Source organism: Fopius arisanus, unplaced genomic scaffold (genome assembly GCF_000806365.1).
Source record: "Fopius arisanus strain USDA-PBARC FA_bdor unplaced genomic scaffold, ASM80636v1 scaffold00058, whole genome shotgun sequence".
NCBI classification, from domain to species: domain Eukaryota; kingdom Metazoa; phylum Arthropoda; class Insecta; order Hymenoptera; family Braconidae; genus Fopius; species Fopius arisanus.
In genome coordinates this window covers 617849-634933 of record NW_011887797.1, presented here as the reverse complement: position 1 = coordinate 634933, position 17085 = coordinate 617849, and the positions used below count along the sequence as shown (strand labels likewise).

At 34.9% G+C, this 17085-nt stretch overlaps 2 protein-coding genes and 1 non-coding gene across 7 annotated transcripts in view; 1 reads left to right on the top strand and 2 right to left on the bottom strand.

Annotated features, from left to right (window-relative positions):
• Positions 1-3991, bottom strand: part of LOC105268539 (CD151 antigen) — a 44327-nt gene extending 40336 nt beyond the window's left edge. Inside the window, exon 1 of the mRNA XM_011308184.1 lies at positions 3685-3991. The gene's annotated coding sequence lies outside the window, so the exon portion shown is untranslated. The remainder of the gene's footprint in view (positions 1-3684) is intronic.
• TRNAM-CAU (transfer RNA methionine (anticodon CAU)) lies at positions 135-206 on the top strand. Its single transcript has one exon. It is a non-coding gene; the product is annotated as a tRNA-Met (tRNA).
• Positions 3992-5650: 1659 nt separating the features above from the next.
• The window catches only part of LOC105268538 (troponin I), a 17666-nt gene continuing 6231 nt past the window's right edge, over positions 5651-17085 (bottom strand). Inside the window, exons 5-14 of one of the 5 annotated variants that reach the window (XM_011308182.1) lie at positions 15773-15873; positions 11520-11563; positions 11307-11448; positions 9802-9840; positions 6945-7152; positions 6755-6793; positions 6604-6675; positions 6351-6419; positions 6094-6270; positions 5651-6010 (exon numbers count right to left, since the gene is read on the bottom strand). In XM_011308182.1, the coding sequence (XP_011306484.1) occupies positions 5997-6010; positions 6094-6270; positions 6351-6419; positions 6604-6675; positions 6755-6793; positions 6945-7152; positions 9802-9840; positions 11307-11448; positions 11520-11563; positions 15773-15873 (905 nt within the window). In that variant the 3' untranslated portion in view covers positions 5651-5996. Of the gene's footprint in view, positions 6011-6093; positions 6271-6350; positions 6420-6603; positions 6676-6754; positions 6794-6944; positions 7153-9801; positions 9841-11306; positions 11449-11519; positions 11564-13900; positions 14002-15104; positions 15206-15772; positions 15874-17085 lie in introns of all 5 variants that reach the window. The other 4 variants (XM_011308181.1, XM_011308178.1, XM_011308179.1 and 1 more) reach the window with 4 other exon arrangements.

The following is a 17085-nucleotide window of genomic DNA, read 5'->3' as shown; positions in this document are numbered from 1 at the left end:
AAATCGAATCGGAAAAATTACATTAAACACTCGGGAAATTCTAATAAAAATTCGTTCCTCAATTTTTCACGTAATTTATGATTTTGGGAATTGGCAAAATGCTGGAGCTGTGGCAAAAAAATAATTTTAACAAAAGCAGAGTGGCGCAGTGGAAGCGTGCTGGGCCCATAACCCAGAGGTCCGTGGATCGAAACCACGCTCTGCTAATTTTTTTATATTTTTACTGCCATTTTAAATAATAGCAGAAAGTCCCCGAAGTGCTAAAACAAAATTACGTCCCAATCATTCTTAATCATTCCAATTCGTCCGAAGTTGAATGAAAAATCTAATACCGAAATTACTAGAATAAAATGAAACATTGATTTTAAAAAAACGAATTTTTGTCCATTAATTATAAATAATGAATCCTAACTCCGTTCCATTATTACTAGAATTATCGTAGGGAGAAAATAATCAACTAATTATTTTTTTCTTTGTGAGACTGAAGAAGTTGTTCTTATGTATAGACGAGATTTAAAAATAGTTTTCCCATTAATCACGGAATATTTTTAATTACAGATATCTTTTCAATTCTTGGGACGAGTGAATGGCTGAATACACACGCAATACTTCAATTAAATCCACTGGCATATTCAAATGAAATTTTATTGTGAAAACAATAAAATGAGGGAATGTGAAAATTACAACACATGCATTACCATAATTTTCAATTAATGATGATTACAATTGGAAGTGAATATGTGACATGGGATGAAAAAATATTTAACTGTTCATAAATGATTATCAAACCGAGGAGACAATGGGCTTTCGTCCAAATTCATTTGTGGTATGCATGAGGCTTATGTGCATGTGAATTCTAGGCCGTGAAAAACGCAATTTCACTCGCTGTTCGTATACTAATCGGAGCGTATATATGTAATTTGAAGTAACAGAAGATATATAGGTGGATGGGGCGGTACGAGGATGTGGAGATTTTTATTTGCAGTTGAAAAATGGAACGCCAGAGATGGCGGAATAAAATTCCTCCTTCCATCATTCATTTTTTTCCAGTTTGTTAATATTTTATTGTAGAAGAAATTATTGAAAATTGTCGAGACTTTTCCGCATATTTACTATCATTTTCCATGCATTCTTCAATAAATTTAAAAATTAACTACTATTTAATTGAAGAATCAATTTGTCATCGATAAGTTCAATTATTTATTGATCAATCGGGAACTGGCAGAAGATTTTGAAAAAAAATGTTGCAAATCGTTTTGAAGAGAAAATCAATCCGTGAATTGGGGAAATTTGAGGGATTTTTGAAGACTTTTTGGATTGTTAATTTTTCCACGTGGGAAAATTCTAATGGATTATGATAATTTATCGATGGAACGGGGGAAAGATTCGCATTACAATGAAATTAATAGACAATGGTGGAGTAATAGTGTATTATTTTGAATAGATTATCGGCCTCAGTTGCATGACGACTAGGTTCGTGACAACCTGGACCGCAGAGTCCGTTCATGACACATATGTGACTCTCAATACATAGACAATTGTCCATGTAACGATAAATCAGCCATAGCAATAACGTCGAACCCAATCAGTTGACAAATTCATTCCATCCGAAACTTGGAATCTATCGCGTGTTAATCCTTTCCAACAATTTACCGGAGAGTTGAAATTTTCCACAAAAAAAAATCCAAACGTTCAACAATTTTTTAACAATTTCTCCACTGCAGAGAAACTAATTGAAGATTATGAAAATTTTTTCACACAGTCAAGACTATATTTCCGTAGATTCTTCACTAAATAGAGTAATTAAGAATGAATTGGTAAGGAATTAAATAGTATCTTCGATAATAATTTCCAGCAGAAAAATAGCAAAAACAAAACAAAAACTAAACTTGAACAATTTTTTAATGAGACACGCCTTTCGTGAATTTTCTTTGTCTCCGAATGTATATGAATACCTCGGAAAATGCCTTGACAAACTGAGATTTAATTACTCGCTTCGGTACGTCATCTCGGTTAAACTCTCATTTCATTACTGAGGATAATGAGGAAAGTGGTCGACGTAGCAAATTCTACCATAAAAGTTGGTTCGAGAGTGTTGATAAAAAAAGGAAAATTATGCTTGTCTATCTTTTTGACATTTTGCATTTTTTTAATCTCATCCTCACTCTCTCGTTGAAAGTAATTATCTGGGATTCTTCAGCGGTTATTTCTTAAGAGGTTGGATGAAGTTTTCAGATGGAAAATTCAAAGTTATGGAAAAGGATTACCGGGAAGGAGAATAGTCCCAGGGGAAGATCCTTTTAATTTTAATGTTTTCATTAGTTGGTTCAATGCCCGTTGATGTAGGTTAGTTTGCTATGTCATCTCCTCGCCTTATAATCCCCAGACAGGGGATTCTCTCGAGGGTTGGGGTAATTTCTTTTTTTTTTCTATCTTTACCCCGACGTTGAAACACATTTTAACCCACACGGGGAATAAAAATAAACATAGCCTACATATCTTTTTAATTTTCTTATGGAAAACCGGGGGTTTTCTTGTCTCGATGGCAATGTCGATGAAAAATTCATTTATTTTTAGGCGAATTACGCAAGGATTTTTATTCGGTGTACAATCTCCGTACTGTGTGCTCAAGATGTGCGTCATTATTCAGGTCAAAAATAAAATCCGACATTGTCAACGTTCAAGTTTACGGATAGAAATGTGGGCACAGGATACGTCATCTGTTAGTACGAAATGTTTGTTGTGGCAATGCCATAAAACTGTCACCATCACTTGTACCAATGACGTGGGATAGGTTTGTAAAGAATTTTTGACTTTCTGCAATGACAAAATTATCCCGAAATTGTCAATCGATATGAGTCACTGGAAAACTTCAGGAAAAAATATGGAAAATTGTTGGACAATTCTAAAACTATATCTCCTTTGATCTTTCAGACGAACTATTTCTCCTATTCCTCCATTCACTCAATTCAATTCCATCGAAATTGTATCAGAGAACAAATTTCTTGTGCTCAGTATAAATTTCTCGATACCTCTATTCAAAACCCAAACTTTCAAGATCTATGAAAACTTTTTCTTCACTCTAGACGATATCTCCCAAATTTATGGAAACTAGGAAAAAATGTTCGTGCAAAATTTTCGTGATATTTCCAAAAATTTTGCAAAAAATTCGGCAAAAAGTTCTGCAATTCCCGTGGAATCAATCGAGTAAAAATCTCGATAGGCATCAAAGCCCCATAAATCCCAGGATTGCGAGAAATCCCCTCGAAAAACAACAGAAGTGAAAGAAAAAAAAATGTAATACTGCAAGAAGGAAATAATTCTCCCCCCAGGAAACACGAGGGCGTTATCATTCCAAAGGTGGATGCAACACAAGATATTACACATCCATAAATCCGTCATCGCAGTGAGAAAGAGAAAATAAAAGGAGTCCATTTGCGGAGGAACAAATGGCGTGACATATGAATCAAGGCGAGAAGAATCGCCAAGCGTCATCCACACTATCTTTTTTTTCACAATGTTCTTTTTTTATTATTATCCAGAGCATTCCAGGGGGAAAGGCATCGATGTCTGCCCACAAGATCTGCCAACCGGTGTGACTGGGTGATAAAATACCGGAAGAAAACGCAGAAGACATCCAGAACACTTCAATAACAGATAAAAGTTCTTACTAAATTCACTTACCCCTCTCGAACTGTCAAAACCCGTTACTCCGATCCAAATATTTCACTTATCACTCCAATACTTCTTTTATTTACTCCTCAAATATTTACTCTTACTTTATTTCGGAGTGTCACTTGAAGGTCGACTAGTGAAAATAATTTAAATACTTGTCATGCACTGAGAATTAATTCACACGGTTTGGGAGAAATTGTGCAAGGGTGGAAATGTTTTGGAATTTTTCCTCGGGATGTAAACAACGCGCCAATTTGCCGGTGCACGGGTAAATAAACAAGAGAACACGACGGGTTACAACGATCCGTTCGTCATGAGCGCCGAAGCTAAACTGAAGGCAAAAGCACGGGAAGCCCAAGACTTTGTCGGTGTCAATGGGTGCGCGCGTCGATTTCTAGAGTTTGTGTCATAGAGTCGGTAAAAAGGCACATAAATAAATTATTTATTAGAACGATTTACGTTTTTGGTTTTTAATAAATATCCTGAATTAAACTAAACTACGTGAATTAAACAATTGATTTAATAATTGAATTTCTCATCGATAATTTATTCATTATTTTTTAATATTTCGCATTTTTTAATCTATTTGATTAATTAATTTATCGATTCACTACGTTAAATTGATCTTCTAATTTTTAACCAATGATTAATAATAATTGTTATTGATTAATAATTAATAATAATAATTTTTTTGGCAATAATGATTACTTGAATTAGTTTATATCTTAATAATTTAGATAGGTTATGAGATCGGTAATTGTGAGAATTATTTGTAGTTCGTCGGGAATCACTGAAGAGCATTATTGTTTTTTTTTTTATTGGAGTCAGAGAAAAAAGTAAACACCGAAAAGGAGTGAACGCACAATAATTTTCCAACAATTTCAGTTTGTGGTTTTTATAAAAGTGAAATATCTTATGGAATTACTCAAAATAAACAATTGAGTTAATAATCGAATTTTCAATCAATGACAATCGTTACAACTAATTACTGTTAATCAGTATTCAAATAATTCAGTGGGGTTATGTGTTCAGTGATTATGAAAAATGTCTTTTCATTAAAATCACTCATTATTTTTCGAGAATAGCTGAACGAAATTATCGATGTGCTGGTTAATTACTCTGAGAAAAATGTGATTTCCTAGGAAAACGAGTGGATACATCATGACAATATAGGATAAAATATCGGTACGTTATATTATCCAATTTTCGGTGATGCATGGAATTTTCTGGGTCGTTGGGAAGATCGTAATCCGTGTTTTATGGTCTATTTTATTTCGTATGTCGTTGTTTCAGGTTGTTTATTTTTATTATTGTCCAGGGTTTTCTCTTTTTTCCTCTATGCATAACAATTACAGCTCGTGCGTTATAGGATAGGAACAAGGTGACGCGACAGAGGAGATAAAAATATGGAAGAAAAGCATAATGGAATACCTGGGGATATTGAATAGCCAGTCGTAATATTTTTAACGAGCGCGCCTCCGCATTTGCCGACTGACTGCTGTGAAACTCTTCTCCTGGGTAGATGCAAGCCTGGTGTTTATCTCGAAATATACCTGTCGCAAATCCAGCAATAAACCATGCAATCCTCGGGTTTCTGGATTTCCGTTTCTTCAGTCAGGAGAAAAGCTAAATGTGGAAATGAAAATACACCATGTGTGCCAGTGTCGAGTACACCGTTTCAAATTTCGCTGATGGACTATTTTATCCGCTGGTTGAAAAAAGTTGAACCTCAAATAACTAGTTCTGAATGGGAACGTCGTTACCATTGTCATTTTTGAAAAATAAAATATGCGACTGATTCACTCGCATCACTGGACACCGAAGGACAATTCGATTCCATTGTGGATTTTTGGAGAATATTTTTCTGAAAATCAGAGAGTGGAAGTGATGGGAGAGTTCTACAGTTGAGAACTTTGATATAAAAAAATATTTATCTTGTCGATATTGTTTATTGAAAATAATAATGGAGTTTAGCTCGTGATTATATGTTTCAATTTAATTTGCATTCCCCAATGGACAGCGTCAATACTTTGATGATGCTGGAGGTATCGATGGTATTACACAAGCACATGACATACGTCAACATTGCTCTGACATTTACACAACAATAATCCCGTATATTGAATAATCGTTGTAAGGGGATTGCGCGCCAGAGGATGACAAAACGCCGAGTAACGTCCAAGAAATTAGAGTGGAATCTACGGCGATACATCAGTGGGTCCAGTTGGCACACATCATCACAACTCCTCGGGCTGATATAAGGGCCAGTGCAGATTGTTAAATCCTCCAGAGAGATGACTGCCAACTTTATGATTGCGAAATTACGAGGCAGGCGCTGTGATATGCAATTGCAATTCTCACGTCATTAATAATTCCGAGAATTTACTAGATGTTCTGTGATTAAAACGTGAAACATACCGTCAACGGTCGCTGGCTCAGCTGGAGGTGCTGCTGGAGCCTCACCCTCAGGGGCTGGAGCATCTGCTGGAGGTGCACCTTCTGCTGGTGCTGTCTCTCCACCCTCTGCTGGAGGAAGTGGAGATGGAGCTGGCGACGGGGGAACCGGTGTCAAAGCTGCTACAATCGCACTTTTACCTGATTAAAATAATTTATGCTTAACGATATTGAATAATCAAATGACATCAGGATATTTTATTTTTTAGTTACTATTTTACCTGCACATCCACCAACACAACATTGACAGAAGTCCCCGCATCTGCATCCGCCTACACCACCGCCACAGCCTGAAATTACATCAGAAAATTATTTTCTGATCATTAGGGGACAAGTAGAAAGTTCATTGCGAGAGAATGAATTTTTAATGAAATGATAGAAGGGCATGGTTTGAATTAACGTTCACACATAAACATAAATTATTCAGATTAAAATGAGTGAACCACTAAACAGCTCTGGCATTTTGATAATTACCGGTAGGAGCTGTCTCTTCCGTCGGTGGTGCACCATCAGCTGGAGGTTCACCGGGTTGTCCTTCCGCTGTGGCTAAACCATAACAATCCACATTACAACCCGATATTAATTCCAAATAATTGAATGAATAAATTCATAATGAGTAATCAACCTTCAGTCGCACCATCAGCTGGAGTATCGCCTGATGGTGCTGGAAAATTTAATTAACGCATTGAGAAAATATATATATCAATCAACAAATTAATCAGAGCGGATGATCTACGAGGTGAAGATAAATGGAGAATTTCTCCCCGGGATTTATCTCTCTTGATTTTTTCTGGGAATTTAAACGATGACAATACCTTCACCATCAGCAGGGGGTGCAGGTGATGGTGCAGGTGATGGTGGCTCAGGCGTTGGTGCTGGTGGAACTTCAGGAGGTATTGGAGATGGTGTGGGTGCAGGCGTCGATACAGCTGATGTCGATACAGTTTCCGTGACAGAAGTTGCCGTTAAATCTGGGGTTGGTGTTGCTATTTCAGGAGCTGCCGCTGCTAGCTCCTCCAACTTCTGCGCATAATGATCCATTATTGAAGTCATCTTCAATGCACCCGAGGACAAATACAAACTGCAAGCACATTCCGCTTGATTGCGATGGAGAGCCATTCACGAGAAATTTCTATAGCTCGTAGAAATGGAATTCTACCAGGCGAATTTCCCCTCACGATTTTCATTGTTGATTCTTTAAAAAATCAATTGCTTCAATTTCTTTTTCACAAATTCCCTTATGGACTCTGGGGGGAATTTCCATAATTTTCATGGAGATAATGTTTATCGGGATAATGAGTTTTTTCATCGGACAGTTTACTGTTGTTTTTGGGAATTTTCCTGCGAATTTATTCGATAGATCGGCAGAGGTACATGAGAAAGTCAAGGAGCCGTCAGCAATCACCATGTTTGCAACATATTTACATATTCGACTGCCATCCTCTGCCGTAAAAACGACAATCTCAAGTGTAATCGCGGATCTCTGAGAGCGAATTACGTGTCATTATCCGCCCACTGTGGTGGGATCAACGCGCGGATGTCAGTGATTTAAAACCCACAACCGGTAATTAGGACGCGAAAGCGTCTAGACACAGACAGAACTCTTTTATATATTGGTATCATGAATTGTTGACGCTTCGGGGCAAAAAAGTGCTGTCGAAATGGATGAATTCAATGGGTGTTTGAATTTCAGGGGAGGCAGCCATTTAATTCCATTGATATTTCCGGTTCAATTAACGATATGTCATTGAATGGGTAAATTGGGTTGAGGGATAATTATTTTCCTTAATTAAATTGACGAATTTACTTCGCATCGCGTACTCAAGTTAATTATGTTTTCGAATTAGTTCATAGTAGCGGTTTCAGTTGGATTTTGTTGGAGAGCAGAACAAACACTAACCAATTACAATTATATCCAGTATAATGTTTCTCATCGTAATTATATTTACAGCAATAGCTTCATTTATGTGGAATTCGCAGCTGAAAAATTGACTGAATAATGAATATCAAATTCTAATGGGGTGAATATTTGTTTTTTATCATTGTTTGCATAAATGAATGCATGAAAAAGGGTATTGAAATTAATTGAATCGAGATAATGAAAAAGGATCTATCGGATTTCTGATAAATCCCGGGATAAATGATTTTCCCCCGCGCGAAAACAATTCCAGTTCAAACGACAATTAATCCTGTTATAAATAATCCCTCGTTACATTTTTAATCTAAAAAAAAACTGCGTTGGTTCGCCAACGAAACGTTTAACAGCAGCAATAAAGCAAAATACGGCCATATGTTTATACAATTGTAGCCAACGTGTCGAAGGCTCGTAATCAAGCGAAATCGGATAGCAAAGTGTTATTAAGCGAAAACTCGTTAGTAACATACCTACCGATCCGTAGCGCCCGTGTGGAATCACATTTCCTGCAATTAAATTTCACTTTCATCGAACTCTGTTCGAATGTCATCCATGCGTTATTATTTTTTTACCACTTTGTGGATTTATGGGTGAGAAAATTTATGGATTCGTTGGGATGAATTCCCTCTGGGAAAAGAAACACCAAATTTCATGCTGTTGTGTGGCTAATAATTGATGGGATTTTTTTTTTATTCACCGGGGAGAAGTTAATTCGGTGGCTAAATGGTAAACTACAGCAAGTGAATATTTTTTCAAGATAAGTTTTTCCCCAATATCTCGGGATTGAAGGGGAATAGCGACACTCTCGTAATTACCTTTTTTACAGATCTCATCTTTCTCTATAAATAATGTTTATATGAAAAAATCGTCATCTTCCTTCAATTCCGAGATATTCGCTGAAAACTAGTCTCAAAAAAATGCACTTGTCCTGGTTTACAACTTCTTACCGGAATTACGCGGAAAAAAATGTCTTTGCACTTTTTTTTTATCGAGTACTAATTATTTTGATCTCGTTTTGGATGAGATGGGAGAGATGATCTTGTTATCGCTTTATTATGGTGCCGTTCAGCGATCGAACCAATTTATTCTGAGAGGAATGAAATTATTCGAAAAATAAGATCACGAATTCAGTGAGATCTTACGAAAGTTTCTGGTACTCGATGTTCAAGTACTTGAGTAATTCTTCCACTCATTAAAATTCTTTTCAATATTTGCAGTTGAACATCACCTCAATCTCAATTTGATTCCACTATTAAAAAAGAAATCGAATAAAATCGTAGAATCGGAAATCATGACAAAAAAAATGAAAATCCATCACTTTCGGATGATTTATTACATCTGGAAAAAGCGCAACACAAATTTATCGAGATTTTACAAAATATTGGTCACAATAATTAGAGCTATTAGAACTTCCTTCATTGTGAATTCACAACATTAATTGGTTCATCATTATCATAATTAATAAGAAACAGGTTAAATTACATGGTAAATCCATATTTCTCCACAAATTTGATCAATGAGGGATCACGAACACAAAACAACTAACGAACTCGGCAAATGATTTGGTGGTGAGATAATTATCCTTGGATTTTCGGTAACAGGGGAGGATAATAGGATCATTAATTCGTTCTGCTGTGGGCGGGTTTTCGTTGCTTGATAAAATTAACATAGAAAAAATAAGTTGTTGATTGGGACGTTGTGCTTGGAACTTCCGGTTACACTTATGGGTTTCATGCCTCGACCTCCTCCTCCTTTACCTTCTTTTCGTCGCCCTTCTTCGACCAGTCCGGCTTTTTCTGTAAAATTCATAAAAATCCAGAATCAATTCCATTGAATGATTGATCTTGCACTCGCAGTCCGAAGATTTTAGATAATAGTTTTGTATTAGAACACAAACAAACATTTAGTAGATAATTATTCCTGCGATGCTTTTTGCATCAACAGGTCAACTACTCTATCATATAAAGTATCTAGTTGCTAAGGAATTGATCATGTGGATTTTCCATTTGTCATTTTTAGGGCAGCATGATGCTAGACTAAGAAAATCAACTGATATTAGATTAAAATTCATTAGTTAGAAATTAGGTAATTTCTCTTTTGATTTGTTTTTTTTTGTCTTGTCTCAGACGTCAGTCAACTTTTTACCTTATCTTTTGACGCATTCTGCAAACAAGGCAAGAGTAAGACATTAGTTGATAAGACATGAACGATTGGTTAAGCATAATACCGATCTTCACGTATTTGCAATAACAATTCTACAATGAAAGGATCTCTCTGTCATAACTCATTGAACTGCTCAATAATTTACGGAAGATTTAAAAAATCAACGAAAATACTTTCATCTTATCTTACAAATTCACGTGCCAAAATGTTTATGATTTATATTGAAAAAGTCATTAATACTCATTAAATAAATCATTACGTGATGATTAATTTTATGATTTATATCGGTATTGAGACATTTATTCTCCTGACTCCATCAAACTGTCTTTGATTTTTCTGATTCATTACATTGTTTGAGGTATTAAAAAGTCATCAATTATTTATCTGCCATGAAGCCACGAGACACGACAACTACATGAGTATAAATCAGCATTCGTAAACCTATCAGTAATTTATGAATAAATTTCTGTAAAAAGAGAGGGACAATGGGGTAATAAAAAGTCTCCGTCTCCATTACAATTGAATTATTGACTTCATTATCGTCATCTGATTGTGAAATACTCTTCGATGATGTTTCAGTTATCTCGGGCGTCATAAAATTTTATTTTATACGTCAGTACAGGCTGAAAAAATTGTAATGCATCTCCCACATTTCTCACCTTGTCACGCCTGGTGTCAGTCGTTTATCATATTTATTTTAAAAAATACGCTAAAAGAAATATTTAGAGATTCCACACGTGCAATTCCAAATTACTGGAGACATCTATTTTTTCTCTTGAAATTCCAATATACTAATATTTCCAATGAAAAAATTCTGATGTTCCAATAAAAACAAAATGAGAATTTCGTTTGGAAATGGAAAATTGAGACTAGATAAATTCGAAGGGGAAAACAAATATCCATTGCGTCAGAATAAAAATATTTCACATACAGTTTCGAGGTAAACAATTTCGCGTTACGGTTTAGAGAATGTGTAGAGAATGTTTACAGTTGGATCCGGGCATTTCCAATATTTGAATATTGCAGCCCTTTGATTCTGCTGATATCGTGGGTTTCTGGTGCATTCATTTGTTTAAATTATATAAATACGTCTATTTACCTCCTTGTCCTCCTCCTCGAGGGTGAATTCCTTCTTTTTAACCTGCTTCAACTGATTTCTGAAATTGAATTCCGCCGCCTTCTTCTGGAGCTTGGCGAACTTATTTTCATATTTGGAGACTTTTTTCAGGGTTGGCTTCATGCTAGAAATTCAATTCAGAATATAATGTAGGGAGAGAAATAACGTATTGAGGGGTGATTGGATTTTACGTACAATTTTCCTCGAAGGTCGTTCACTTGGCTGTTCAGTTCGGTAATCTAGAGGTGATCGAAGGGATTAATTGATTTATTAATTATGGTAATTGTACGGAAATATCATTACACATTAGATACATTTTATTGCAATTATTCACGTATGGAGAATTAATTTTCTCATGAAACTACTTCACAGAAAAAAACAATAGATTTTTATTTTCACTGAAATTTATCACTCGATTTTCTAGAATAAACGATTTTTTAAAGAGATTAATCCACACGTGTAATAATACAATTTAGAAATTATTTAGAAGCAAATATTGAAGCATTTAAATTTGAAATCGCAATTTTCGATGACAAACAAAAATCCAAAAGCGAAAACAATTATCAAAGAGGGAAATTACTCTATTATCTTGAAAAATGAACAATTGAAGCAGTAATGTAATGCATTTGCGTCACTCGCGTGATAATAAAAAGCAATAAATATTTATTAAACAATTTATCGTCTTGACGATCTTCAAGGCTCCGGAAATATCCGCAACTCCTATTAAACAATCGTTATTCATTGTAATAATCTGGATACGTCTCCAGAGTTTAAATTATTGTCATAATTGCTAACTTACAATTGTTGATTTATAATTAACTATTATAAATTCACAATTATGAACCCATTCACAACTCCTTTCAGTGCACACACCATCTAATCGCATTCCAAGGGGAAAAAAATCACACAATCTTAGTTTCTTGATATTCGCAGCTGTGCGCAATGAATAATTAAATGAAAGGATATGACTCGTAGATTACTGGCTGGTATGTGGGTCGGTGCAAAATCTTCAGCCACATGTGAAGGCAATCGGGAATCAACAAATTGCATCGGTAATTACCGGAAACATATCCGACTCAAAAAATCTGCGTGTCCAAAAGCGAAAGGTCATATCCGCCAGTACATACGACCCTTTGCCTCTCAAAAATTCAGTATTTCCACCGGAAATTGACAAAAAATCGATGGAAATACGAAAATCTTTCTTATGCTTTTAGACACGCGATCTGCGCATAGAAAAAAAAATAGACATTCAAGAATTCTCATACTCAATTTTTATGATTAAATAATTAAATAATTAAATAATTAAATAATTAAAGTTGAAATTCGGGGGGGATGGGCTTAGGGGGGTGTTGTGGTATTTAGGGAAAATCTTGGATTTCTACGATTTTTTCTCAGCGCATTGATAACGACTGGTGACAAATTATCGACAAACACTGCAATTAGTGTAATCTCTTCATATTTGTCTTTTATGCACACACACACACACATCGACGAGGGAATACATCGGTCTTTGTGAGAGCGCCAAAAGTTGGGACAGGGTTTCATAACGAGGCGCGAAAGTACGTAAAAGGGGCTCGTCGTTTTGTAAATGAATATTACAAAACACAAACACTTAACAAAATAACGTCAATTAATAGAGACACATGTATACAACTGGTGTATTAGAATTTTCTACCATCACAGGATTAAAATTTACACAGAGATGATTTAATGTACGGTATTATCAACAATGGAGTTGACATTGTGTATCTAGGAAACCAAAACCAAGCATTGTAGGGGATAATAATAGCCATGCAAATATTAGCTGGGAGTTTCTTTTATTATTTTCTTTATTTAACAAAGGTTTGGGGAGATTGTTATGATAATAATGGGAATGCAATATGTACAGGAAGAGTAAATCTAGTGAATGATTTTGCACCGTTTTCACAAACACACACCAACTGCACTAACTTTTACATCCCGATTTTTAACATTTATTATTTAATCTTCATTCATTTTTCTATCCGCTTTTATTGTTTATTATTTTCATCGTCCGTTCCATAAAATTGGAAAATTCTCAAGTCAATCACATCGTTTTCTCATTGACCCCGAGATTTTTTTATTGTTAATTAATCAATAATTTACTTGATAAATTTTGTAAAGATGGAATAGAAATTTTACACGTCTTTCACTTGAGAAAATCCCACTTTCCCATTTTTATAGTCATCCCCTCGATGTCAGGGGATAATTCCAATAAATAAAAAATAAAGAAAACTATCGATTGAGAGGAACTCATCGAACACAGGATCGGGAGAATTCAATTGTCCGGACATTCCAAATTGTCCGTCAAACCGAGCGGAAATAAAGGGATTTTATTTTTAAAAAGTAGTTGAAATCAATTTAATAAATAATAATAAAATAATAATAATAAATCAAATTTATAAGATGAATGTCCAACATTTTTTATAAGAAATTTGAAAAATCCGTTTTTCTGAAGTATTTACGTGTTTTTTTTGAACAGGTCAACATTTTGGATTTTGTTTTTCCAGGGGGAGGTGTTGGGGTGTTCGATTGTTCATATTGGGTTGATATTGTACCTCATAGTCCCTTTTCCGTACTTCACGCTCCAAATCCCACTTCTGACCCTCACACGCGTAGACGCGTGCATAATACTCTTGGCAAAGCTCCTTCAAGTCCTCTACAAGAAGACCATTAACCATCAAACACTTATTCGTGACAATTTTCAAAATAAAAAAAAAAATTACAACAAAAAACCAATTTCTCACAGAGTAGTGCATTCTGGTGCATTCGTGTTGTCCCACGCGCTAAAATTCATCCCCAAATCCAATTATTCCAATCACCAGAATTTCCCAGTATTCCATCCTTTTCTACATTTTTTCAAATGATTTTACCAGTAGACGGCAGCCCAGGACGTGCCAGAATTTATTCGAAGGATTTTTCATTATTATTACTCCAACCGTTTATTAACGGAGATAAAAATACCGAAAAAATTACAGAACTTTCACGTATTCGTTGGGTGACCTTGCTTTTCGGGAAAAGTCCTGGAGGTACCGTAAAATTGTCCTGAAAGTTTCGTCAAAATTTCTGCTCGCTACGAAAATTTTTACGGAACTTACAGTATTTTTCCCCGAAAACCAAGGTCACTCCACGAATACTTGAAAGTTCGGTAATTTTTACCGTATTTTTCTTTCTGTGTATTTAAATTTCCATTATTTCTTCCTCTTCAGGTTATTATACGGTTTCCGCCAATTTTAATTCAATTCATAAGATGAAAATCCAAAAGAAATTCTTTTTGCCAAAATTTCGAGTGGTATATATACAATAAATATATTTTACAATAAATATAATATTTTATACAATATTTTTTTTATCCATTCCTTTTTATACATAATATAACTATAATGAATAAAATTATATTATAATTAATATATCAATTTGAATGAAAATAGCCGAAAACCGTATAATGATGTGGAACCGTAGAAATAATAAAAATCCATAATATTTATTAATTTATTTATCGTCTTATGTGCGAGAGTGTGAGAAATAATGGCAGTGGATAAAGCTGCGTCGTAAAATATCTGTGTGATAAAAACAAAGTGGTGAAAAAGTTTTCTCTATACCGAAAATAGTTTTAGTGAAAACTTTGTGATGTATCAGCGCGACTCTCAGGCTGTGCCACTTCGTTTATTTGTCAGTAACCGTTTTATTTATTTTTTTAATTCTTCTATATAAAACATTATTATCATCTAAAATAGCAGTTTCGACGTAGTTATTAGTTACCTCGAAATCTTTCAATCTACTTTTCCTCTCGAGGTCATATTTATCACCCTCGAGTGCGTACAATCTGTGCCAATAGGCTGTGCAGATTGTCTGGAGCTCGGCTAGAAAAATAATAATTCACTGGAGCAAATGGATCCAGTGTCATCTGATCTGTTGATTAGTTTCCATTTATCTTTACGATTATTACCTGAATTCCCACTATCTACACTCATTTCCTCTCTCCCACACCCAAAAAAAAAATCCAATCAACTTTTTTCAGTAAAAAAAAAATTTGTTCTTATTTTTTCAAAACTTCTGTTTAGCCCAATTCAAATAGATTCATTTGTGTGATTGGAGTATTTTTTTTTTGGGTGGAGTATGAACTGGGAAATTATCATTATCCTGAATATTCAATAGTTATTATTTAGTTGATGTTTGTTGCCTTGAATTTGCCAGGTGCTCCACTCGCTAGCCGAATCAATGTAGCAAGTGCTCTGTACCAATTATCCAATTTACTAACTACATTTCCGTGTTAATTTGAACACTTGTTTTTCAATGAACTCTAGCTTACGGTTTTAGCGCGATACGTGGAGTACAGCTGTAGTCGTATAATTTAAGTTCAACTAAAATACAAGTTCTAGTGTGTGAGTTAGAGTGTCATGATACGGGCTGGTAATCAGTTAATGAACCTCGTATTCCTTGCTGGAGACATCAAACTCAAGGTCGTATCTCTCCTCCTCGAGCTTTGCGATCTTCTTGTGATACTGGATCAGTATTGATTTCAATTGCCCTGATAACGTCCAGGAAAAGTATCTTGAGTACTAAATCATTGAATATTCATTCAGATCTGCAGTTTAGATCTGAATCTTAACTATCACTTGTCATTTATTTTACGGATTTCTTCAGAAACCCGAAAGAAATACCGAATTTTCTTGGAGAAATCGCAAGTTTGGCTCAGATAATCTCAGTAAAAAAATTAAATCAGGAGAGCAGAGGAAGCTGTTCCGGATGAATGAAGAGAAATGAAAAAATGCGAATGAATTCACGAGCGTTGATGAACAATATAGCGCAAATCATTGTCAAACATTCCTCAATTCAAATATTGCGAACGATTTATAAGTGATATCCAGTGGTAAAGTGGTCGGACAGGAAGTGAATCTGGTGTGCGCATTTTAAAAATTCACAGCAAAGATTATTATTTCCAAATAAAATCACTCGAGTCAACTGAATACACAAATTTACTCGACCCTAACAAATTTAATTAGCATCATCATTGACTAGCAGATGATTTTTTGAAGATGATTGCAAAGAAATTTTTATGGAATATTGCTCTTATTTTAGGAGTACTTGATATAATTTTCAAATGCTGACAGCTTTTCACTTCACATACAGTTTTCAGCCGAATATTCTGGTTTGAAAATTCATCTAAAAACTATTTTCTCTCTAAACCCATTTCGCTTTGTTTTCCCTGCATAATGAGTTCTCCCCGGATAATGTCGACCCTCCGGCAATTTTCAATGACAATATTATCCTGGAATTTTCAGTAATTAGTACTTTCTGCGGTGGTCCCTTCCCGCAATTCAATCGATTGTACAATTATAATTATTGTAATTAACAACTTCAGAACTGAAATTATTTCCCATCAATTCCAAAAAAAAAAAATAAGTGGACAATCGCTCTTATATCGCATATTATATAGCTATTTTTATTAATAAATTAGTGATATGCTTCCGAATAGTTATTTTCCGTATCATCTTTCCCTTTTGTAAATAAACTTTCATTTTCATTTCATTAGATCGGATGATTCGGTAACAGTGTACTTTTATGACTCAACATTCAAGTTAAGGTGGTTGTCGCGCGACAGTCTCTGTAAAAAGTTTATCCGCTGTAAAACGGGCCAGTTTAGAACACAATCTTTTAGCGGTATATAGTCTCACTTGATTGATTGCATTGTGCATGGATAGCTAAAGCATAACTATATATTTTCCATATTAACTATTTT